General features: G+C 37.4%; 1 protein-coding gene across 15 annotated transcripts in view; it reads left to right on the top strand.

Annotated features, from left to right (window-relative positions):
• Nucleotides 1-23402, top strand: part of GABPA (GA binding protein transcription factor subunit alpha) — a 38202-nt gene extending 14800 nt beyond the window's left edge. For all 15 annotated transcript variants that reach the window (XM_086412351.1, XM_086412448.1, XM_086412342.1 and 12 more), the window contains 7 exons: nt 1940-2024; nt 4165-4410; nt 6285-6479; nt 10498-10551; nt 11462-11602; nt 15087-15279; nt 19815-23402. In XM_086412351.1, the coding sequence (XP_086268477.1) occupies nt 1940-2024; nt 4165-4410; nt 6285-6479; nt 10498-10551; nt 11462-11602; nt 15087-15279; nt 19815-20043 (1143 nt within the window). In that variant the 3' untranslated portion in view covers nt 20044-23402. The remainder of the gene's footprint in view (nt 1-1939; nt 2025-4164; nt 4411-6284; nt 6480-10497; nt 10552-11461; nt 11603-15086; nt 15280-19814) is intronic.
• Nucleotides 23403-26466: the final 3064 nt, after the last annotated feature.

Consider the following 26466-nt stretch of genomic DNA (forward strand, 5'->3'; position numbering starts at 1 on the left):
GCCTGCCTTTTTGTCCGTGGAAAAAACTTTAGTCAAAGAATAAGTTTAATCAGAGAAGGAGAAAATGCAGAAACAAAGGAAAACAGTCATGACAAAACAAAAATAATTTAGTCACTAAGCAAAGTCAAGGACCTTTAGTTCTTTCTCAAGGGCTATCATATCCTATGATATCCTTATAATATAATAAGGATATATCTTATAATATAATAAGATATATCTTATAGATACTAAAACCCCCACCAGGTGGAAGAAGTTTAACTACATGATAACCAGACTGTAGCCACACCATAAGCTGCCACAATTCCAAGAATTGACCTTAAGAAAATGGGAACCTACTGACCCTGGAACTAAGATTAACTGTACTTAAAACAACCAAGATGATACTGGTCACACCACCAATGTCCAGTTTCAAGATGACTATCAGAGCTGACTGTACTGTTTTTGCATGTAGCCCTCTCCTTGCATCTATAAAAGCTCTTGTCCACTGACTGTCAGCCTTTGGATAGGAGTCTGCTCCCCACCGATTGCCAGCATCCCAAATAAAGCAAACCTTCCTTACCACCAATAAATAAATAAGTGGATATTGGCTGAATAAATGGGAATATGCATAAATTATAGTATTGAAGAATTCAGAACTAGCTCTGGATCTAGGGCATTTTTCATTTCTTCCTGTCTCCCTTCCTCTCTTCAAAAAGAATATGAGGATAGCAACTTCTGTTTTCCATATCATTTAAAGCAAATATAGTTGGAGTCAGAATGCTTTCCACTTGTGTAATACAAATACAAATGCTTTTATGTTTTCAGATAAGTGCTGACTTTAAAGCTGATGAACAAAATTGAGTTGCGCTTCTCTAAGGAATATGACCCAAGATCAAATACCATGCTTGAGTTTTGTCCTTGCGCCAGCTCTTGTGTCAGCTAGTATGCTCAGTACCTGGGAATCCTGTTTCAGAGTTACACAGGCTTTAGCTTCTAGTCGATAATACCATTACCAGTGTCTACTAGAGAGGGGAGAATTCTCAGGAGAATTTTTAGCAAAATGTCACACAGAGACTGTTGTATTAAGGAGTGCAGCTGCCACGTTTGACCAGTCTATCTGCAGGGTTACACAGTTTGTCTTGTCTCTATTTAAGTTAGATGCAGTCACTTAAGACTTTAGGCTTTATATGTATGGCGTTTTTCATTTTAGAAAATACGTTTGTACCATGATTCCCATATTGGCTGAATTCTAGGAATAAAAGTGGGAGGACTTTGTATCTCCAGCTGTATGTATACACAGAAATACACCTTATTCAAAATAATTTAACAGAAACATGTTTTTAAACTTGATAAAATGCCCAGAAGTCAGAAGTTCTTTTTGCCATTTGTGTGAAATGCATTCAAAAGCACTGATACTGAAAGGTACCGAAAGGATGTAGAACTATGACTAAAGATATTCATAGCTAGGTCAGATAGTATGGTTGTAAGTCCTTTAACTTTATTAACTTCATGATCAGAAATTGAATTAACCCTGATCTTAAATGTGTATCCTTGGTTATGAAGAGATTTGGCAAGAAGTATATAAATAAATTTGTATAAATTGTCCCCACTAATAAAAAACCCTTCATGGCAGATAACTTGCATTATCTTCTACCAGAAATACTTCTGCAGAAATAATATTTGCCTTTTGGCATTATTTAAAATTCTAAACTAGACTCCAGAGCTAGAGAAAACCACTATTTAAACAAGTCCTGTTTGTGTTGTCCCTAATTGCTACCCACAGTGGTGAAATCCTTTTCAGTTTTGGCAGAGAATTAAATGATACGACAACTTGAATAATTAAGTGTGTTCTTGCAATTTAATTAGTATGCCTCAGTAATTAAGTCCTATTTGGCACATCCATTTATATTAAACCAGATGACTGAGCTAAAATAATCTTAATCCTTTTACCCATGTTTAGCTGGATCCAGAACGAAGTTTATTTGACCAAGGAGTAAAGACAGATGGAACTGTACAGCTTAGTGTACAGGTAATTTCTTACCAAGGTAAGTTAATTTTAGTGTTGTCATTTAAAAATTTAACTCGTGTTTTTCTAATATGGGAACTCAGTTTTAAAAGTTTTAGATGATTGTCTAAGTTAGTTAATGTGATTTTATAGTTAAATATTCATGCTTTTCATTGTTTTATCTGTCAGGATGAAGCAAATTGTATAACACATTCTGCCTGCTTTAATCAGGAAAGGATATATTATAGGATAGTAAATAACAGAATCCCAGGGAGGGCTGGAAGAACATGTGCTAGTTGACTTTCTAGAAATGCCTCAGCCACACTGCAGAACTGAACTGCCACGGAAGCTGCTGCTATGCTGGGATCTGGAAAATGCCAGATCTGAAAGGCATCACTATAGCTGTTGACTTGGAACTATGCTCCCTTTACAGTGATCCACATCAGCCAACGATGGATTGCTTGTCCCCTCTTAACTCATTTCCAAGTAGAACGCTCATGCCAGTACTTCTGGAACCTAAGTCACATCTGTATTCCTGCACGGAAGTCTAGTCTCTGCAGTTTAGCACACAGAGAGGAATTTGCAAAGGCTGTGGGGTGACCCAGTCAACCATATCCACACAGTATTTTACTGATCTTTGCAAATACACAAGTTAGAAAATTGGGAAACCATTTTTGGTAGATTGGATTTTAGTTTTTTAAATGGGCTTATTGGGATTTCTGACCAGAGTTTTAGACTAATTTTAATCTCTGAACATGTTATTTGTTGTTGTTCAGTTGCTTAGTCATGTTTGACTCTTTGCAGCCCCATGGACTGCAGCATGCCAGGCTCCTCTGTCCTCCACTGTCTCCTGGAGTTTGCTCAAATTCATATCCATTGAGTTAGTGATGCTTTGTAACCGTCTCATCCTCTGCTGCCCCCTTCTCTTTTTGCCTTCTCTCTTTGCCAGCATCACAGTCGTTTCCGGTGAATCAGGTGGAACACATTATATTGTTTACAGTTATGTTTCACAAATCAAAGTTTTTTTCCACATTATGAAAGTCGTAATTACCTACTTATGATCCTTAATTTCCCCAGAATTTTCCTATTGTTGGAAACAGGAAAGAAAAATCAGTCTTTATTTTTTATCTTTAAAAGCTTAGTGACCTCTCAGTGCAAGTGTGTTTAAGAAGAGTTGACTTGATGAAATTTGATGGGGGAATTAACAAATAATTTTTAGGAAAATTTTTTTTTTCAAAACTTGCTATCTTTTTTTCTCATGAACATTTGAAAAAAGCAACTTCTGTTTACACCACCTAATGAATGAAAGCAGTGTATTTTTCTGTAATACAGCTTTTGAGATTGAACTTCACAATAATGAAATTGAGTTTTATTTTTTCTTTCAAGTACACTTTGATTAAATTTTGATGTAGATTATAACTAAATCAGTCAGCAAACAGTAGCCGTTGTGTTGTATGATAGTTTCTTAGAACTGTCATCTTACCATTAGTAACTATGATTATTTCATAAAGGACTGGTTTTAAAACATGTACTTTGTCTTCTAAAAAGACAAGGAGTCAGTAAATAATTTTAGTTAGCTTAGAAAGACTTTTTAACTTTTAAAGATGAGTAGCTACTCATTTATACTCTTCCTAGTGTAGTTTTAATTTCCTGTTACATGTTGGTTCTTTTTCTCTGTAGGTAAGGTGTGTGTGTTTGTATGCATGGTGGTGGTGGTCTTAAATTATTTTAGATTTATAGAAAAATTCCAAGTATAATAATAGAATTCCCGGATTCCCCAAATGTTAACTTTTATTATTACATTGCTTTATTCTGTCTCTTCCTCATCCCCACATTATTTTTTTGACCTGGTTAAGAATAAGATGTAGACATGATTTTTTTTCTGTCTCTAAATACATTAGTGTGTGTGTTTTCCAAAACAAAGAATTTTTTTTACAGGACCACAGTTATCAAAATCAGGAAATTAATACTGATACAGTACTGTCCTGTGATCTACCCAAGTTCTGTTCAATTGTTGTTTTTGTCATTTAATAGAAATCTGTTCAAGTTCTCTAGACATAATGCTAAAAATATTTAACGTGGAGTTTTGCTCTACTACTTGAGAACACATAAACTAAACTAAATTTTGCTGTGTTACTTTCGTGTTTTCACTTAGATATACTTTTTTTTTAATTGTTAAGGAATTGAACCAAAGCTAAATATCCTGGAAATTGTTAAACCTGCGGAAACGGTTGAAGTAGTTATTGATCCAGATGCTCACCATGCGGAAGCAGAAGCACATCTTGTTGAGGAGGCGCAAGTGATAACTCTTGATGGCACAAAGCACATCACGACCATCTCAGATGAAACGTCAGAACAAGTGACGCGATGGGCGGCTGCGCTGGAAGGTTATAGGAAAGAGCAAGAGCGTCTTGGGATACCCTATGGTAATAAAATATGTAATAATTATGTTCGGTAGAATAATATTTAGGCTTGACATAGAAAACACTATGGTGAATAAGTTATCCATTTTAAATATAGAACTTTTAGGAAACAAATAGATTTTCTGTGTATCTTTTTTTTGGACTATTAATAGATGATGGTGCTGGGAATACAATGATATACATTTTTAAAAAAATCCTGCCCTTAGGGCATTCATAATTTAGTTAAAGAGAGAAACAGTAAATGAAAAGAAGTAGTTTCCATAAAGGTGACATGTTTTAAGTTGTCAATAACTGGTATAAAAGAAACATACTACTAGAATCTCAAAGGGATCATAGTGATCTGGGGGAAAATTGGGAGAGTTTATTGTAGACAAGGAAACTTCCGGACATTCGAGACAGGAGCTGTTTGTGCAAAGCTGACAGGTGGGAGTGTGCTGAGTAGTGAGAAGATACAGTGGGTGAGGAGTTATTCTGTAGCATTATAGAATTGATTTTGATTGATGCAGGTGACAATTGAAAATGAATGTGGCAGTGGGATGTGACGTAAGTTGGAGCGGGTAGTTTTCGTGCGCTAGGTAATAACATTTAGGTTAGCCTAGACCAGGTGATTGCTGTGGGAGCAGAAAGGAGATGAATCAAAATAGTGATAGGACTGATCAGCTGGTTGATGGATTGCATGAGGATAGAGAGGGGAGAGTCGAATATTTATCTAACTTCTCAAGCTAGGGTGACTAGGCAATAATAATATTGATAAGAATTGGTTACATCTTCATATTTCCTGAGCTAGGCACCATGGTAAATGCTGGGCTTTCAGTAGTGCGTAAGAAAGACAGTCCATGCCTTCTAAACCTTTGTGGGGAAGGTAGGAAAGTCTGGTACTGGAAAGATTTTTCAAGGGAAAGTGTTGATAGTGCTTGATTTTCAAGAGTACATATTCAGTTGAGGGTCACCAGAAAGTAGTTTCAGGGGCACAAGATTTGGACTGGAGATAAAGGTGTTATCTGGGACAAAGTCACACTGAGTTTGTATTGAAGTCATACAAGTAGGTGTAATCTCTGGTGAAGAGAGAAAAAAGGAATGATAACACAGTGCTGAACCTTGTCCACATTCAGGGTTGAGGAACAGGACGTTGGGGAGACATGAAATAGCTTACCAGATAGAAGAAAAATAAGAACTGTACATATGTGCTGCTGCTAACTGCTAAGTCACTTCAGTTGTGTCCGACTCTGTGCGACCCCATAGACGGCAGCCCACCAGGCTCCCCCATCCCTGGGATTCTCCAGGCAAGAACACTGGAGTGGGTTGCCATTTCCTTCTCCAGTACATATCTAGTGCCATTGAAATTGAGGAGGAGTTTTAGATGGTCACAAGTCTCGATGCTGCTGAGAAAGTCAAAGAATGCTGGCTGAGTAGTATCTACTAAATTTGGTCATCAGGGGCTCATTGGTGGATTTCAATACAAATAGCTGTTGGAGACACAAAACTGAATTATAAGAAATAAACATTGCAGAAATGGAAAAAACTGAATATTAACTTGGTGAGGGGGCATTTCCTGCAAAGTAATCATGTATTTTATTCTTCCATTTGGCTCACTGGAGAGCAGTTGTGCATTTTGTTTTTTCTTAATAAAATTCCAAACTAACTGATGTAGAAACACGTGAACCCATCAAATTTTAGATTAAGGAGTTGAAAAGGAGCTAAGAAGAAAATGGAGTGTAAGCATCTTTTTATTTCATATAATGAGTTTACTTACTTGGGTGGGGGGAGGGGAAACCTGTCTGGATTTTATCTGTGTGTTTTTGTGTGTGTTGACAAGTTAACTGTAAATTGTAATATCTAAGATGCAACTAGGCTAATGGTAATATTTTTGTCTTTAGATCCCATACAATGGTCCACGGACCAAGTCCTGCATTGGGTGGTTTGGGTAATGAAGGAATTCAGCATGACTGATATAGACCTCACTACACTGAATATTTCTGGAAGAGAACTCTGTAGTCTCAGCCAAGAAGATTTTTTTCAGCGAGTTCCTCGGGGAGAAATTCTCTGGAGTCATCTGGAACTTCTTCGAAAATGTATAAAATTGAAACTATTATCTTTTTTGCATTATAACTTAAGTTTACTTGTATTTCTTTATAACTTTGTTTTCATCTTAATTGTTCATTGCTAACAGCAGTAATAGTTAACATTTATTGTGTAAGGCTGTGATGTGCTGAGAATTTATATGTATTATCTCATTTAATCTTAAACTAAAGCCAGAGATCATTACTTTCCTTATTTCTTCAGATAGGAATCTGAGGCTTAGAGAGCCCCCACAAGGTTATAGAACTAGGGTGTGGCAGACCCAGGATCCAAACCCAGGCAGACTAACACTAGACTCCAAGTTCTGTTCTATCCAAGTAAGATTCTGTGCCTTGCAGTTAGCTCTGTTCGTATATTCTAGTTGTTGACTTCTGGTTCATCAGTCAGTTCTTTCACCGATGCTCGTCTTTTAGAAGTTTACGATTATTTGTTCACAGATGGCTTCTCTCTCATCCTCTTCATTATGGGGATTAAATCTTTTAAAATTTCTTTTAGTCGAATGGGATTTTAAGGGAGAAAGGGGAAGTAGACTTAAGTATGCAACCCACCATCTTGAATTAGAAGCCACTGGTTTCAGTATTTCCATGTTGCTCAACAGACATTATTTTGATGATTAAAGCTGTCCAACAAAAAGAGCTCAAATATATGTAAATTATTTTGTTTGAATTTTAATCCATGTTATATTTCAGTGACTGTTAAAATGTTAGTAGTAACCCATTCCTTGACATTGTTATATAAATCAGAAACGCTGACCAAAGAACAAATTTTTCAGAATGTGTGACTAGGACATGCTGACTTTGTTTTTATAATCACTGTGGATGAAAGTATAAATGGTAGCATTTTATCCTACTGTGTACGCAATTAGGGAACAGTTCTGGTGGAGGGATTTTTCAGTCATTTAATGCTTAGGATTTCATCTGCTGTTGAATAAGAAATAAGCTCAATGGGGAGTCTTGCCTTCATTGTTTTATTGGCAGTATCTCTCCTGTGTTGGTTCTCTTAAATATTAGGAGGAAAAGTATTGAAAAGACTTAGTAGATTAATTACATTTACAGGGTTTATTTCTAGTTTCAGTTCCTATTAGATAAATAAGTTGAATGTTCTAGTTGAAAGTTTATCGTTGGTGTCACAGGTTTTCTTCTCCGTAGAGCTTTTTAGATGAGTAAGGTAAATTCTGAAATATTTCAGGTTTTTAACATGTGAGTCATGTTTACAGAAACATTTTCTTGTAGGAACTCTCAAGAATAAAACAAGGACAGTGTTTAGACTGCAGTTTGGTTTTTCTCAAGTTCATGATTTTTGCTGTCTATCCCAGATCGGCACTTTGTTGTTTCTCTGTGGCTCTCCTAGGGCTTCTCAAATGTTAAAGCTTACTCAGAGGCTTTTCCCAGCACAGGGGCCTGTGAGAAATCTTACATATCTTTCTATCTGCCTGCAGTAGAATGGGTCTTCTACAGAAGAGCTCTGCTTTGAAATTGTTTTGTTTACAAAAGTAACAGCCCCATGGCCTACATAAATATCTTAAGGAATTCCTTGCTTATCTGGCCATAATTATTTGCTCTGCCTGGCAAGGAAATTCCATTGGGTTTGGAAATCTAACTCTCAGAATCTGGGAGTGGGTAGGGTGATGTGTAAGGCTATGTTTGATCGACTTTCTGTAATTCACAAGCCTAGCTTCTCAGAGGAGAAGGCAATGGCACCCCACTCCAGTACTTTTGCCTGGAAAATCCCATGGATGGAGGAGCCTCGTAGGCTTCAGTCCATGGGGTCGAGAAGAGTCGGGCACGACTGAGCGACTTCACTTTCACTTTTCACTTTCATGCATTGAAGAAGGAAATGGCAACCCACTCCAGTGTTCTTGCCTGGAGAATCCCAGGGACGGGGGAGCCTGGTGGGCTGCCGTCTATGGGGTCACACAGAGTTGGACACGACTGAAGCGACTTAGCAGCAGCAGAAGCTTCTCAGAACAGGCTCCTTGGGGCACAGTCTAGCTCTCTGGCCCCTCTTGTAGAGTGAAGTCTGTAGCATGTCCTTAGTAACCTAGCATTTACTATCTGTTCCTGAGTGATTTATCAAGGAGAAGCAGTACTGAACAGACAGACCTCTTTTAAGTATTTGTGTTAGTTTTCCCACCCGGGCCACCAGCCTCCTGCAGTTTCCCTTCTAGTGAAACTTGATCCAAGTCCTACCATACATGGAGAGGATAATTAGGAAATGTTCCAGGAGTCCCAGCTCTCTAAGGTGTCCTTCTTGGTGTGAATATGTCTTCTGTGGCCAGAGGCACAAAACTCAGTTTGCTGAGTGTTTTCTTTGGGACAAAGAATTGCCTTATACCTTCAGTGTTCAGAGTTTGCATAAACTTGCTCCGTACACCGTAGAGCTTTTCCCCTTAGGGCTCTGCTTCCTTTATGCGGGACCAGGGTTTGAGGGCTGGAGAAGGAATTTGATATTTAGAGTGTCTGTGCGGTCTTGGACCAGCCTTTCAAAAGCCCCTCTGTTTCTGTGTTCTGCCTTCTGTTAATATCTTGAGAGTTCCCAGGAAACAAACCAAACTCCAGTCCAAAAATCAGGGCTGAGCGGCTGATTTTAACAGGTTGGTAATGCCTGTGCTGTGTAGTGGTGACTCTTCTTTGCCTCTTTTTAAGCTAGGGTACTGTGTTCAGTCACAGTCAAGGGTTGAACAGTTTCATTTCAATAGCACTTTGCCCTTTCAAGGTACTTTTATAAAATTTTGGGGGAATATACCACAAATATAAAGCATGAGTTTTTCTTCAGAACAGTTGTCCTTGAGAATAGTCAGAACTATGAATCTGGATAAAAGAATAGTGTCTTCAACTTACTGAAAGTTAACTATATTTCAGGTATTGTGCTTCTTAAAAATATTTTCCTTTAATCCTCACAACAGCCTCATGAAGTGGTAGGTGGGGGTATCTCATTGCATTATGAAGAAATAAGTGTTCAGGTTAGTTGAAAAATTTACCATTGTCATACAGCCGATAAGTTAGTGCTAAGACCAGAACCCAGATCTGAGGCTAGTCTCATATAATTGTTTACATTCCCAAATTCGGGACCCCCAAAGAAAGCTCCCATCTGACAAGTAGGAGTCGGATCTCTCTTTAGTTTGCCAGTCCTCTTCAGCTCTGTGCCTGGCGTTGGAGCCTGGTGTGGCATTCTCAGTAGAACTGTGTTAGGAGCCCAGGCCCCAGGACTCAGCTCGGTACACAGATGACTGCTGGTGGGTACAACGTCAGTTGGAGAGAGAAACATCCAAGTCTGTGATGGGCACTAAAAAGGCTGAAGGGATATAGACTGGCAAGTGTAACTCTTATCTGAAAGGTGAAGAATAACATTTCAGTAGGAAATAGCAAGGGATGAGTAATGAATAGTTCTCCAAACGGTTATATTAGGACGTTTTACACTGTAACTCATGGGTGGTTTTGTTTGTTTTTGGGTTTTTTTGGCTGCACTGCGCAGCTTGTGGGATCTTAGTTCCCCATCCAGAGACTGAACCTGGGCCCTTGACAGTGAGAGAGTGAAGTCCTAACCACTGGACGACCACGGGGAAGTTCCCTTCACTGTACCTCATTTGAGACCTGTATTTGTAGACGTGTTAAGTTACCTAGTTCTTTTTTAATGAAGAAAATGTATCTAAATAATTTCACTCTGGTGATCTGATCTTGAATATTTCCTGTTTTACATAAAGCCTAAATAAATAGATTTATAATAGACATTTTCAAGCCCTGGTTCTCTGAACAACTTTTCTGAACATTGAATTGGAGCTTTCTTTCTGTTGCTTCTCTTAAAAATATCTATTCCCTGTAAAATGACTGTTAAGTATTTTTTAGGTTCTTAGGCCAATAAGTTTCAATTATTTGATGTTTTGCTTTTTTGTTTGCTTGGTTTTTGTTTTAATCATGGAGGGTGTTTTTTTTTTTTAATTGAATTTTACTGAATTGGAGTTTGCATTTGTGGTTTAAATGAAAACAAAAAATTTTTATGTGTGTTCTTCAGATGTATTGGCAAGCCAAGAACAACAGATGAATGAGATAGTTACAATTGATCAACGTGAGTATTCATGTGCCCATAATATAGGGTTGATTTATCAGTAAGAAATGTTCCATTTAGTACTGCAAGGTAGTAAAAAGAAAAGCTAATTTTAAAATTTTGTATGAAGTATTTTAGATATACAAAGACATAAAGTATAACCAACATCTGCATACACCATAAGAGATAAAACTTTATATGTTAAGTTTACCTGTTGTAGATCCCATTTTAAATGACTGTCCTGAACTTGAGGTTTCTTATTCTATGCATATTTTATATTTTTATGAACTTTTGTAACCATAAACACTTTAGGGCATTATTTTATACATGTATAAACTTTTGGGTAAAGATGGTGATAATACTGTGTCTATCCTTTTGTAGTTTGCTTTTTTGATTTACATTTATGAGACCTATGTTGATATCTGTAGCTCGATTTTATTTTCACTGCTATTTATCATTTTAAAAACTTTGTGAACATCATTGAATGAGCATCTGTAAGAAAGTGTGTGAGATTCTCTGGTTGTGATTTCATGGGATTCTACCCTTTCGACTTCACTGGATATTACTAAAGTTTTTCTCAAAATGGTGGTATGTTTGTACTCCTGTCAGGAGTGGAACATGAATTCTCATTTGTCCTCATTCTCCAAAATTTGATAAACCATCTCTTACGAACAAATATTTTTAAAAAATAGATTTTTTTAAACTTTATCTACTGTATATACATCAATAAGTTTTTCCAAAATAAGGAAACCAACTTTTATTCACTTAAGATTCATAGATAGTAATGCAGACATTATACCTTAACCTCTGAACTTTCGTTGAGTAATTAGAGAGGCATCAGTTAAACTACTTGCATTTTATTTTCTTTCAGTAGTTTTTTCTCTGTATTGAAAGGAGAAAAAAAAAATTTTCCCCTTGTCTTGCTTTGCAGCTGTGCAAATTATTCCAGCATCAGTTCAGTCTGCTACACCAACTGCCATTAAAGCTATAAATAGTAGTGCAAAGGCAGCTAAAGTACAAAGAGCTCCGAGAATTTCAGGAGAAGATAGGAGTTCGCCTGGAAACAGAACAGGTATTTTTGCATTGTCATCTGATATTTATAAAATTTGTCAAATTATGTATATTTTGTTTTATTTCACTGTATAAAAATGTGAATATGGACTTTTTCTCTTCTGGGACTCCTATGATTCGAGTGTTGGGGCGTTTGACATTGTCCCAGAGGTCTCTGAGGTTGTCCTCATTTCTTTTAATTCTTTTTTTCTTTTTTCCTCTCTGCTTCATTTATTTCTACCATTCTATCTTCTACCTCACTTATCCTGTCTTCTGCCTCCATTATTCTACTGTTGGTTCCCTCCAGAGTGTTTTTGATCTCATTTATTGCATTATTCATTATTGATTGACTCTTTTTTATTTCTTCTAGGTCCTTGTTAAACATTTCTTGCATCTTCTCAGTCCTTGTCTCCAGGCTATTTATCTGTAACTCCATTTTGTTTTCAAGATTTTGGATCATTTTTACCATCATTATTCTGAATTCTTTTTCAGGTAGACTCCCTATCTCCTCCTCTTTTGTTTGGTTTGGTGGGCATTTATCCTGTTCCTTTACCTGCTGAGTATTCCTCTGCCTTTTCATCTTGTTTAGATTGCTGTGTTTGGGGTGGCCTTTCTGTATTCTGGCAATTTGTGGTTCCTCTTTATTGTGGAGGTTCCTCCCTGTGGGTGGGTTTGGACGAGTGGCTTGTCAAGGTTTTCTGGTTAGGGAAGCTTGTGTCGGTGTTCTGGTGGGTGGAGCTGGATTTCTTCTTTCTGGAGTGCAGTGAAGTGTCCAGTAGTGAGTTTTGAGATGTCTATGGGTTTGGTGTGACTTTGGGCAGCCTGTATATTGAAGCTTAGGGCTATGTTCCTGCATTGCTGGAGAATTTGCATGGTATGACTTGCTCTGGAACTTGTTGGCTCTTGGGTGGTGCTTGGTTTCCGTGGAGGTATGGAGGCTTTTGGATGAACTCTTATTGATTAATGTTCCCTGGAGTCAGGAGTTCTCTGATGTTCTCAGGTTTTGGACTTAAGCCTCCTGCCTCTGGTTTTCAGTCTTATTCTTACAGTAGCCTCAAGACTTCTTCATTTATACAGCACTGATGGTAAAACATCTAGGTTAATGATGAAAAGATTCTCCACAGTGAGGGACACCCAGAAAGGTTCACAGAATTATATGGAGAAGAGAAGAGGGAGGAGGGAGTTAGAGGTGACCAATTATATGGAGGAGAAGGGGGGGAATCAAAAGAGGAGAGAGCAAGCTAGCCAGTAATCACTTCCTTATGTGCGCTCCACAGTCTGGACCGCTCAGAGATGTTCACGGAGTTATACAGAGAAGAGAAGAGGGAGGAAGGAGACAGAGGTGGCCAAGAGGATAAAGGGGGGACTTAAAAGGAGAGAGACAGATCCAGCCAGTAATCAGTTCCCTAGGTGTTCTCCACCATCTGGCACACACAAAGAGACTCACAGAGTTGGGTAGAGAAGAGAAGGGGGAGGGAGGAGATAGAGGTGACCTGGGGGAGAAAAAGGAGAGTCAAAAGGGGGAGAGAGCAGTCAAGCCAGTAATCTCGTTCCCAAGTAAAAATGGGTACTGAAGATTGGGTTCTTAAAGGTATAAAATTGATAACAAATACCAAAAAGCAAAGATTAAAAATCTAGAGTAGAGGTTAGACTCTCAAAAATACAATATTAAAAAAACAAAATCTCAAAAATTATAAAAAATACATATGAAGTTTGCTTTTGTAAGGTAATAGTAGGTTATAAAAATGAAAATTAAAGGCATAATAGAGAACATAAAAATAAAAAACATTTTTTTTAATTTAAAAAATGATAATAGTAAAAATATATCTAGGAATTTCTCTGGAGCTGTTGCAGGCAGTGTGGACCAGTTCAGTTTCAGATCGTTCCTTGTTCAGCTTATACTTCTCAAGATCTATAGGCCCCTTCCAGTGCAGTCAGTGCTAACTACAGGTTTTAATCTATTGCATCTGTCACTTCCAAAGCGGTTCCCTCAGTTTATTTTAGCGTCTTCTGTTTGCTGGTCTCTTCACTGTCTAATTTCCGCCCTGACACAAGGGGGCGGTGGTGGACACTTTTTTAGGCTCCCTTGTTCAGTCGTGCTGTGGGAAGGGAGGGACGCTGCAAATAAGTAACACTTGCGTGTGTGGAGTGCTCACAGTGCCTCAGCCACACTGAGTTTGCCCCCTCTCACGGCGTGTATGCTTTCCCAGTCTACACTGCTCAGGCTCTAGGTTGCTTTGCAGGGGAACTGTCTAAAGCGGGCCCTGGGTTGCGTGCACTTCCCAGGTCTGAGCCCAGGTTCAGGGTCTTGGGTACTCCACAAAGGCGCAGACTCAGTTGGGCCTGTGTTTTGTGCCCTTCCCAAGTCCAAGCAGCTCAGGCGGCCAGGTGCTTGGCAAGCACACTCTCCCCAGGTGGGACCTGCGTCTTATCACCTCCCCCATCCCAGCCTCTCAGGTTTGCAGTGTGTCTCCTCTGGGGAGCTGATCTCTGGCTGTGACCCTCCCTGCGGATGTCAACCATCCAGAATCCCAGGAAGTCTTGGTTAGCAACTGGGAGCCTGCTCGCAGTTTGGTAGAGGATGCCGACTCTGGGGCTGAGTTTGCCCCTTGCCTTCCAGCTCTGGCTGGCACCCGCCTGCCTCCCTGTCTCCAGCAGGGGGTGGGCTGGTCCACAGCCAGCTAGCTCTCCTCTGGTATTCTCTCAGTCCTTTGTTCTGTGAACAGGCTGGCAGTGCCTTAGGTTAGAGTTTTTCCAGGGAAAGTTCTCTCTCTCTGTTTTTTTTCCCTCTCTCTCTCTCTCTCTGGCTATTTCACAATCTGGGTTGCTATCTCATGTTAGCTCCCTCAGATTGCCCCCAGGGCATTCAGGCCCGGTCCTTACCCTGAGCAATGCAGCCTGCTTCTCCCTATTCAGCCCCTACTTGCTAGTGGCGGATGCCAGCCTCTGGGCTACTTCTCCCCTGGGAATTGCTGTTAGACATGTAATCTGTGAGTTTTATTTATTTATTTATTTTTCCTCCCAGTTATGTTGTCCTCTGAGATTCCAAAACTCCCCACAAACCCGTGGGGGAGAGGGTTTCCTGGTGTTTGGAAACTTCTCTTTTAAGACTCCCTTCTTGGGATGGGTCTCCATCCCTAACTCTTTTGTCTCTCTTTTTATCTTTTATATTTTGTCCTACCTCCTTTCAAAGACAATGGGCTGCCTTTCTGGGCGCTTGATGTCCTCTGCCAGCGTTCAGAAGTTGTTTTGTGGAATTTTCTCAGCGTTCCAATGTTCTTTCGATGAATTTGTGGGGGAGAAAGTGGTCTCCCTGTCCTATTCTTCCACCATCTGAGGACTGCCCCCTGGACTTTTTCTCTGAAAATACTTAGATAGCGTTTGTAAAAAGAAGTTTATGTTTTTCATGTGGCTGAGATACAAACCAGAGGACCTGTTTGTTCTCTTTTGCCCTCTGAAAATCCATAGCATTATGGTCAGTGCTTGTCATTCTTGTCAATTTCTAGGAAACAATGGCCAGATCCAACTGTGGCAGTTTTTGCTAGAACTTCTTACTGACAAGGATGCCCGAGACTGCATTTCTTGGGTTGGTGATGAAGGAGAATTTAAGCTAAATCAGCCCGAACTGGTTGCACAGAAATGGGGACAACGTAAAAACAAACCTACAATGAACTATGAGAAACTTAGTCGTGCATTAAGGTAAGCATTTTAAAAGTATCAGTCGTTTCTAAAAAATGGCTTATTTGTATAAACATTGTTATGTAATGATGTTAAAATACTTGACTTATGTTTTCTTTATGTAAATAAAATAAAAATGTTCACATTTATGTTAAAAATTACTTCTTAAAAAGGTTTTTAGTAGTAATTTGAGATACGTAGAATTTTTTAAAAGATGATTCTAGATTATTTGTTTTTATATGATTAAAAACATACACCACTGTTTAAAACCAGCATATTTAATCTTTGAGGTTTCTGGTTTTTTTATTAACAGAGATGCTTTCATTTGGCATAGGTGCATTGAGTGTCTGTAAACTCTAGTAAATACGTAGATATTGTCAGTTTTTATAATTAGATGCAAAATGTTAACCCATTTCTCTGTTTTTCCTTCCCCCCAGTCAGCCTAAATCTGAATATTCAAACTTTTTCATCAATTGAGTTGAAATAAAATAATTTATAATTTCTCATAAATGGTATGAGAGTTTTGATGCAATTACTGTCAGAATTTATGCTTACTACAGTGATAGAAATTCAATATATGCACTTAAGTATCTGAGAAGTAGGAATTATGTCTGTTTTGGGGGAAAAGTGAATTTGATAAAGCAGTTCTGTGAATTTCACACAGAGTGTGATTTACCTCTCATCATTAACACATGCAACCTTTCTACCCCCTCATCCCATTGTAATTATATAATTATGTGGAATACTGGTTAAATCAGTATTCCTTGTTACAGGATCATGGCATTCAAGTACTATTACCTAGTTTATCATGATAATTTTTCTTTTCCACAATGACAATTTGTTTTCCTTAGCATATATAAGTAACTAAAATGCTTTATTTTCAGTGTACTTATTACTCAGTGTCAAACACTTTGCTAATTATCTAAAAGATCCTTTCTGTGTAATCAGAATTGAAACTGTCATTTTTGACAGTTGATGTGATTGTGTACACACAAGTCCCCTCAAAATTACAGATGAATTATTAGATTTAATAATTAAGATGTCACTTGTCTGCAGTTGGCCTAAGTTTCAATGCAGTAGCTGCCTGAATAAGTATTTTCATATAAGTTGACAAGATGATTATAGAATTTATATGTGAATGTAAAGTGATGATGGACAGGGAGGCCTGGTATGCGGCAGTCCATGGGGTCACAAAGAGTCGGAAACGACTGAGTGACTGAACTGAACTGATGAAGTGTCGTGAGAACCAGGACACCTGAAGAAGATTAACAAACTGGACAGACTTGCTCTATGGGGTATAGAGACTCACTGTAACAGTAAAACAGTGTGCCATTTGCTTGGGATAGACAGAAGACCCAAGATTAGAATTGATAACCTGAATAGAACAAAAAATATAGGAGCATTTGATTTAAAGATGGCAGTAGGCAAGAGACCTACATTTCAGTCAGTAGTGCTGGGACAGCTGACTATCCATATTGACCCCCTTCTTTATAGCATACTGAAAATCAATTTTGTGTAACTTGTAGCTCTGAATTGTGGAAGTAAAATAGGGAAGCATCTAGAAATGCCTTCTTGACTTTAGTAGATGAGAAAAGACATTAAACAGAACCAGAAGCACTAACCTAATGGAAAAGATCAATAAATTGAACTACATTTAAATTAAGAACTTTTGGCCATTAGAAACCATCAAGAGAGTGAAAGTCAAGCCTCATATATCTCATGTAAGACTCTTACCTGGAATAATTAAAGAACTCTTAGAGATCCATAGGAAATTAGGAAAAATTTAGAAATTATCCAAATGGCCAGTTTGCTGACAAATGTCCATCTGGTCAAAGCTGTGGTTTTCCAGTAGTCTTGTATGGATGTGAGAGTTGGAGCATAAAGAAAGCTGAGCACCAAAGGAATGATGTTTTTGAACTGTGGTGTTGGAGAAGATTCTTGAGAGTCCCTTGGACTGCAGGAAGATCCAACCAGTCCATCCTAAAGGAGACCAATCCTGGGTGTTCCTTGGAAGGACTGATGCTGAAGCTCCAATCCTTTGGCCACCTGATGCAAAGAGCTGACTCGTTGGAAAAGATCTTGATGCTGAGGGCAGGAGGAGAAGGAGACAACCAAAGATGAGATAATTAGATGCCGTCACAGACTCCATGGACATGAGTTTGAGCAAGTTCCAGGGGATAGAGAGGGACAGGGAAGCCTGGCATGCTGCAGTCCATGGTGTCGCGAAGAGTTGAACACAACTTAGCGGCTGCACCACAACACGTCCAAGAGTGGCTAAAATGAAAATAATTGCTTGTACCAAGTGTTGGTGAGGATATGTAGCAGTAGGAATGCTTCTACACTTTTGGTAGGAGTGTAAACTGTGACCAGTAACCTAGCAGTTTATCTTCTAAGGATTTACCAGACAAAAAATGTATATATATATTCATATGGATGCTTATAGCAGCCTTATTTATAGCATCCCCAAATCAGAAGGGGCTTCCCCAGTGACTCAGTGGTAAAGAATCTGCCTGCAATGCAGGAGACACAGGTTTGATCCCTGGGGTGGGAAAATCCCCTCATAGGAAATGGCAACCTGCTCCAGTATTCTTGCCTGGGAAATCCCATGGATAGAGTAACCTGGCGGGCTGTAGTCCCTGGAGTTGGCCAAGAGACGGACACAACTGAAGTGACTGAGCATGCAAGCATGCAAAAATCAGAAACCACCCAAATATCTTGCAACGGTACAGTGAATAAGTAAACTGTTATATACTATAGAATACTGTGTATCCATGAAAATGCACTGATATGGGTGAACCTCAAACATAATATTCAGTGAAAAAAATCCAGACCCAAAAGAGTGTATACTGAATTTATATAGTAGTGTGCAAATAACAACAAAACTAAATTACAGCACTTACAGATACATGTTTGGGTGATAAGAATAGAAAAGCAGCAATGAAATTACTATCATGAACTAGGATTGTGTAACCTTCTAGAGCAAGGGAGGGGTGATGATTGAGAGGGGCTGTGGAGGAGCTGTGGGGTGCATACAGTGTCTGTGTCCTGACCGGAGTCACAGTTAACAGGTGAATGAATGTTCACTTTGTAGTAAGTCACTGAGCTGTTCACTTAACTCAAAATGCCTACAGTATTTTAACTGGATGACAAGCTGTTGGTAGTTTGTGGGCTGAGTTATAAGTCTATATTAATGTAGTTGACAAAGAGACACAAGACTGCCCAATGTGTTACATCCCTTACTGGGAAAGTGGACATAACCATTATACTTCAGCTGTTCTGGAATTAGGCAAAGATGACAGTTTACTGCATGTAGTTTTTTCGTTAATGGATTTTTGGTTACACTGAGTTACTTCTATAACAAAGTCCTACTAAGTGTGGTAGTTTATACCACCTGTACTTTTGCATGTAGTTTGTTTTGTAACAGCTCTTCATCAGATGAGTGCAAATGCATACAAGTGGGCAGCACAGTTTTAAGATAAAGTCTCCAAAATCTGCCAGCCCAGAAGTTTTGACTTACCTTTTTTCCTGTTAATTGGAATTGGCAGTGCACGTGTGTGTTTGAGTGTTAGTTGCTCAGTCGTGTCAGACTCTCTGCCACCCCACGGACTGTAGTTTGCCAGGCAGTGCATAGGGGTAAACAAAGTCTTTTCCAAAGTAAGTATAATTGCAGTCTGTTTTATACCCATAAACCAGGCTTCTAGAGTGATTTCCCCAAGTTTGCCTGTGTAGCTTTAGAAACATTATTTCTTTATGAAGTCCTCTTCTCTGTTTTTCTGGTCCTATTTTTTTTTTTTTTTTAACCCTTTTGCTTACGGTTTTGAGGCTCCCCTATTGGTTTGGAGAATTTCTCTGGAAGGAGAGCTTTTAATATATTAAAATGATAAAGATGAAGGCATAGATATGTAATAACACATTTGTACCAGACAGAAAAATGGACATTCCAACAACCAGAGAATATGTATATTAAAACTTTTTATACATACCATATGGGTTCTTAATTATCACCATAGCTTCTATTTTATAGTAGGCTATATGTGCCAGTCATTGTGTGCTAAGCACACAGAGATAATCCTTTTAATCTTCAATAATTCTATTAGGGTCCATACTTTTTTAAATCTCATTTTATAAATGAGGGATACAAGCTTAGAGCAAACAAATGTGGCTTTCCTGTGGTCACAGGAAAGACGTGAGGTTTTGAATCTTGGCATTCTGATTCAGACTCCTTGTTCTTGGATTCTGTTACTGCTCCTCAGGTTTTTTGGTTTTGCTTATAATGTTTATTTTTAAATTCAGTGTTTCAGCATAATTTTTGAGAATATGTTTTGAAGATTTAATATATAAAATTTTAGAGTACTTAGCATTGAAATTTTAGTGAATATTTTAAAGTTTCTTTGGATAACAGCGTTAAATATTTCTATATAACCTCATTGTTAGTTGCTGTTGTGATAGATATAATACTAGGCTTCTATTTATGGAATAATCTGTGAAGTATTGTAAGAAGTCCACATTTTTAAAATATTTTTATATGGTCGTAATGCAGTTTTCTCTTTTTGAAGGTATTATTACGATGGGGACATGATTTGTAAAGTTCAAGGCAAGAGGTTTGTCTACAAGTTTGTCTGTGACTTGAAGACTCTTATTGGATACAGTGCAGCAGAGTTGAACCGTTTGGTCACAGAGTGTGAACAGAAGAAACTCGCAAAGATGCAGCTGCACGGAATCGCCCAGCCGGTCACAGCGGTAGCCCTGGCTACTGCGTCCCTGCAGACAGAAAAGGATAACTGAACCCAGGACCTTCTGGGAGTCCAAGGTCTTTCTTAAAATGTTAGAGCAAGCATTGCTCTTCCCTTTATTACTGAATTTGAATCTTCTTTTATTTCTAGACTGTACAATCTGATGCATGATTTTTTTTATAAATATTTCATACTCTTGTGAATTTGGATCTTTTTACTTTGAGCATATATTTTAGAATATGTGTATGTTAAACAATCACCACAATGTCTCTAGGCTGGTTCATTGTGGGATAGTTTGTTAACAGTCAGAAAAGCTAAACTGGTCAGTATTAATGTCTAGCCCTACCAAAAACAGCCAGTAGCATCTGAGGATGAAAAATAAATGAAGTATCTCCAGGAAACAGTCTGGCTTAACTATTAATATTTTTGAAAATATAACTGTTTCCCCTCTCTGCTGCTTTAGATGTTGCTTTACATAAAAACCAGAAAATGGAATTTTTCACAGCTGAAGCATGTATGCCTGTTTCATCTAATCAAGCAGAGCTAAAGTAATCATATCCAATAAAATTCTAATATTAATAAAATTACTAAGAGTATCATGTTATTAAAATAATTTATGTATTTGCAAGCAAAAGACAGTAAAAAAGACTGGCAGAAGAGCAGTGCTGAAGAAAGAGATCCAGGTTTAAATCTGGCTTTACTCAAAAGCCAATTTTAAGGATTTACTGTATAGATTATTCATAATGTCAGGCCAAGAATTTAAATTATTATAAGAGAGACATTAAATCCTAATAAACCAACTATTAAAAAATTCTCAGATGATCTCTGCTTTTCCTGTCAGAGATTTAAAAATCTGAAAAAGTATACCTCAACCAGAAATAAAATTTTGGTTTAGTTTGGTTTGTTATGGCTCCCTTTTTTAAAAAATTAATTATCCTATAGTGCTGGTTTATTATACAAAACAGCTTTCATAGTCTTGTGTTTCTGATGAAGACTTTAAATCAGTCAGCAGTACTTGATCTTTCAAGACATGAGTAAATTACTTGCAAATAGTTCTAAAAGGAAAATTTGACCTCCAGTACAGGCAGTCTTCTCTTAAAATTTCCCATTTATTTAATTTTTTCCTTTGAATATTACATATGTGAGTGTACAAATATCTGTATACATGTCCAGTTGACCATCTTATATACACACACACACACACACACATATGTACACACATATAAACAAAGACATAATATTCAAAAGGGATATTTCAAAACTTGCTTAGAAATCCTTTAAAAATTAAATAATTCTTACATACATGAAACACTTTTCCTACTACAAGCCAACACTGAACAGAAATGGCTAGAAATGTCTTTTTCTTACTTGCTTTGCTTCCTTACTTTTTTTTTCTTGGCGTTTGTTTTAAAGTATTATGCACAAATCATGATATGAGATACTTTAATCTTCTTATAGCAGAAGACTGATTCTCAAATACTACTTTATGTACTTTCTCCCTCACCATCTCCTTTAAATCCATCCCCTAAACAGCTTTATAAGAGCTCATTTAGTGCATTTAACTAACTAGGAGGAAAGGGCTACAGTAATGCAAGGAGGCATTGTTGATAGTTGCTGCCCCCCAGCACTAAATAGTGGTTTGGAAAGAACCACAGGAGGCAGGGATCTTAGGAAGAGGGAGGAGGGGGAGGTGTGTATGACCTCCTTTTCTGATAACTTCAGATCATAATATTAAGTGTTACACTGTGGGACTACAACATATTACGTCAATTCCCTTTATTATTGCATCATGTCAAAGTCCTTTAAGAAACAAGCAGTAGAAAGAATAAAATCTGTAATTTCCATTTTTACCTTTTTATAAACACAGAATAGACTGACAGACTATTAGTTCAGCTTGGATGCTGTGATAGCAAGAATATCTGAGTAGAATAGCAATATGATACAGATGTTCTAGTTCAGATAACAGGTAGCTGAAAAGAGGGTTTTTCACCATCCTCTTATGGTCTAGGAAGTTGACAAGTCAGTTACAGTTTTAAAATAATAATGATAAAGTCTACTTTTCTGTTATATTATCAAAAGCTTAAAATTATTGACTTTAGACTTAAAATACTTTGAGGGAGACATTATGTTAAAGTTTTAGCCAAGATAACAGATTTCCGTTATATATATCTCAACTATATGTGTATGTATTTTAAAGCAAGGAATTCTCCTAGATCTCTAAAAACCAATCTATTATTTCTTTTTTATTTTCCCCTGTGTTCCTCAGATACCTTAACAAAAATTCTTTTCACTTTCTTCCTTTTGCAGTTTTTCTTTTATTCCTTGTTATCATTTGAACAGTGAGTTCTCAAACACAATCTGATGCTGTTTCTTTTTTCTTCTTTGCCTCTCTCCATCACTTTATGCACCATAAGCAGAGACTAATTTCCCCAGTTGATTCAAGAAACTTCCGTTACTTTGTCTCAGCTTATAAACTGTGTCTATTGTGCTTATTGAGGTTGCAGTTATCAGAAGCCAAGTAGTCTTTTTTTTTATTGAAAGATAACTTGTATTTTGAAAGAAAATATAATTTATGCTATTCATTCTTTGCTCTGATTTTATGAATAAATTTTCCATAGGAAAATTTATAGTATATCAGAGGAAGAAAGATAAAATTATTGGTCATTTCTATACCATATAAGTATAAAAATAATGAAACATTCATTTTTGTTTTAAAACTTTTTCCACATGAGATTCTCATTGAGCCAATTTTCATACATATCTGGCTAGCCTGAAGTTTAGGAATTTGTGTTGGCATCAGAAAATCAAACAGATCAGGGAAAATTGCTGTGTGGTTGATTGTCACTTGAATTGACTCATCACATTTATTTTTGTGACAGTCCATGTCAGTTAATTAGGAAAGATTGTGTGTTTTTTTTTTGCCCCTGATAAATGGTGAAATTCAAGTATGATATTTCTTTAAAGGGTTGTGCCTCCAAATATTTTTGGTGAGGTCTGCTGTTTTTCATATTCATCATTTTATGCTACTGCCTTTTAAAAAGAACTAATGTATCTTTGAAATAGCACAAAAATGTTTTAAATTTCATAATTTCAAAATAACCTGTGACTAACTTAATGTCTTCATATCTAGAGGGTATAAAAATATTGATATTTCAGTAATATTTCACTTGCTGCCAGAAAAAAATATTCTCAATCTTTTGTAAGAGGGAGGAGGATTTTTGCATACATTTTTACTCTTTAAATAAAGACACTTATACTGTCATAATAACAATTATGTATTTCTTTGTGGTTTTTTTTTTTTTTTTGTAATTTTACATAAGACAGTTATTTTCTATTTTTACTCAGATAAAAAATATTTGTGCATAAAATGTAAAAATAGTAAAATGAGAAAAATAAAACTATTATACAGTATATTTCTGTGTTTTTTAGAAGTTTTTTCCCAAGCATACAGATAGTCTCAAATTCCTAGGATATTTGGTTAGATGAAAATGTGACAGTTCACATCTGGTGTATTATACATGTGATTCCCATATACTTTATTTAAAAACTATTAATATCAATTTGGGAAGAACAGATTCCACTGAACTAAAAATAGGTGTTAGAGAGTTTAGTCTTTTTAAGAAAATAAATGAAAACCCCGTAAACAAAGCTGAGCTGTTTCAGAATAGCAACAGAAGAAATAGTAACACTGAGTACTTGTCAAAAGGCAAGTTGATGATTGTTAGAAATACTTAGTCAAGTTTGCTAGGTTTCCTTTTTGTTTGTTTTAAATTATGAAAAATTGCTTCTTTGTGTTGGCTGTGGATACTTCAGCCAGGAGCAGAGTGTAGAGGAATCAAAGGGGAAAGGAGAAAAACCTTACTTTCACTTTTGTTTATGGTCAAGCAATGATCACATTTTAACTGAACTGCTTTAAAAGAAATGGTTTGGGAAAAAAAAAAAAATGGTTTGAGTAGAATAAATTGCTTTTCGCACAATCTAGTTTTATCTAGTTTGAAGTGATGAAAATCATCAGGTATATTTGTTCTCCCAAGACACTAATTTTTTTGTGTGTACAACTAACTGTAAAGCTTAATTTGCAAGCTAATCACCTATTTAAAAGGCTTTTTTTTTTTTTTTTTTTACTACAAGCAAACTGATTTAGAACATTGCCTTTAAAGCTTTCTGTAGTGAAAGTGAAAGTCACTCAGCTGTGTCTGACTTTTTGCAACCCCATGGATTATAGTCTGTGGAATTCTCCAGGCCAGAATACTGCCTTTCCTTTCTCCAGGGTATCTTCCCAACCCAGGAATTGAACCCATTGCAGGCTGATTCTTTACCAGCTGAGCCACAAGGGAAGGCCAAGAATACTGGAGTGGGTAGCCTATCCCTTCTCCAGCAGATCTTCCCAGCCCAGGAATTGAACCAGGGTCTCTTGCATTGCAGGCAGATTCTTTATCAACTGAACTATCAGGGAAGTCCTTTTATTTCCAATTAGAAACTGAAAGTTTTATAAAAAGTGAATTAGTGGAGGGAGGAGGAAATGAATTTTTTAGTGGGTAGAAAGTTTGTTTTACAAGATGACAAAAGTTCTAGAGATTGGCCACACAACAATGAATATACTTAATACTACTGAATTGTACACTTATGTGTGGGTAAGATGATAAATTTTATGTGTATTTTACAATTAAAGCTTTTATTAAATTAGAATTTAAAGATTCAATTAACTCACCAAATTAACAGAATACAGAGGAAAAAAAACATTATCTTAGTAGATGGCAGGAAAAGTATGTGTTAAAACTCAACATCCATTCATGACAAAACCTCTGGGCACGCTAGAACTAGAAGGGAACTTCCTTAACAATACAGAGCATGAAAAACCTACAGTTAGCCAGTTAGCATCATGCACAATGGTTTGTTCTCCATCTAAGATTTGCTTGCTTGCTCAGTCGCTTAGTCATGTCTGACTCTTTGCAACCCCATGGTCTGTCCATGGAATTCTCCAGGCAAGAACACTGGAGTGGATTGCCATTCCCTTCTCCAGGGGAGCTTTCTGACCCAGGGATCAAAGCCGGATCTCCTGCATTGCAGGCAGATTCTTTACATCTGAGCCACCAGGGAAGCCCAAACATCAAGTATTCCAGGCCAGAATACTGGAGTGGGTAGCCTTTCCCTTCTGCAGGAGATCTTCCCAACCCAGGGATTGAACCCAGGTTTCCCACACTGCAGACGGATTCTTTACCAGCTGAGCCACCAGGGAAGCCCAAGAATACTGGAGTGGGTAGTTTATCCCTTCTCCAGTGGATCTTCCTGACCCAGGAATCGAACTGGGATCTCCTGCATTGCAGGTGGATTCTTTACCAGCTGAGTTACCTGGGAAATCTAAGATTTGGGGAAAGGCAAAAGAATTCTGAGCTTCCCCAGTAGCTCAGCAGTAAAGAATTTGCAGGCAATGCAAGATACTTGGCTTTGACCCCTGCATCAGAAAGATCCCCTAGAGGAGGAAATGGCAACCCACTCCAGTATTCTTGCCTGAAAAATCTCACGGACCGAGGAGCCTGGCAGGCTACAGGGCATGGGGTCGTAGAGAGTCAGGCAAGACTTAGTGACTAAACAACAACAACGAAAGAAATACTTGCTCTCACCATTTCTAGTCAACACTATACTTAAGACCCTACCTGGAAATAAGGCAAGAAAGAGAAGAAGCATATGTATTGTAGGAAATGAAACTGCAGAAGACATCAAATGTAATGAAAATCCTAAATAGATTTAAAAAAAAAAACAAAAACTAGAATTAGTGAGTTTAGTGAGGTAAGATACAAGATCAGTATACAAAACTCAGTTGCATGCTAGCAACAAATAATTGGATATTGAAATTAAAAGCATGAAGTAATTAGGGAAACAGCAAAATTTGTGTAAGACTAAAAAAGTAGATATATATCATTATTGTGAATTGGAAGACAATTTTGTAAATGTTAATTGTCTCTAATGCATAATCAACTCAAAATTCTGATGGTTTTCTTTGTAAACATCATAAAATATATATGTAAATAATATGTAAATACAAATGACCCAGAATATCCAAAATGATTTGAAAAAAATATTAGAGAACTTGATCTATCTATAGAAAGGTTTGCTATTGTTATACTGCAAGATACAATGAGATCAGGATAGATACGGATTAGTGAACCAGAAATAGACTTCCACATACATGGCTAATTGAGTTTTGATAAAGGTAACAAGGTTCCTGAACAGGGAAGAGATAGCCTTCTCAATAAATGTTATGACAACTATATATGGAGAAAAGTGAACCTGTATCCTTACTTCATGTCACATAAAAATTGGATGGCTCAAGATGGATCAACCTAAACATAAAAAGTCTCAAACTTCTTGAAACTGATACAATGTTGTCAATTGGCTGTACCTCGATTTGAAAATAAAAAATCTTGTTCAGTTGCTCAGTTGTGTCCAACTCTTTGTGACCCCATGGACTGCA

Source organism: Bos grunniens, chromosome 1 (assembly GCF_055505025.1).
Source record: "Bos grunniens cultivar Pamir isolate PY7600 chromosome 1, Bosgru_T2T1.0, whole genome shotgun sequence".
In the NCBI taxonomy this organism is placed as follows: Eukaryota; Metazoa; Chordata; class Mammalia; order Artiodactyla; family Bovidae; genus Bos; species Bos grunniens.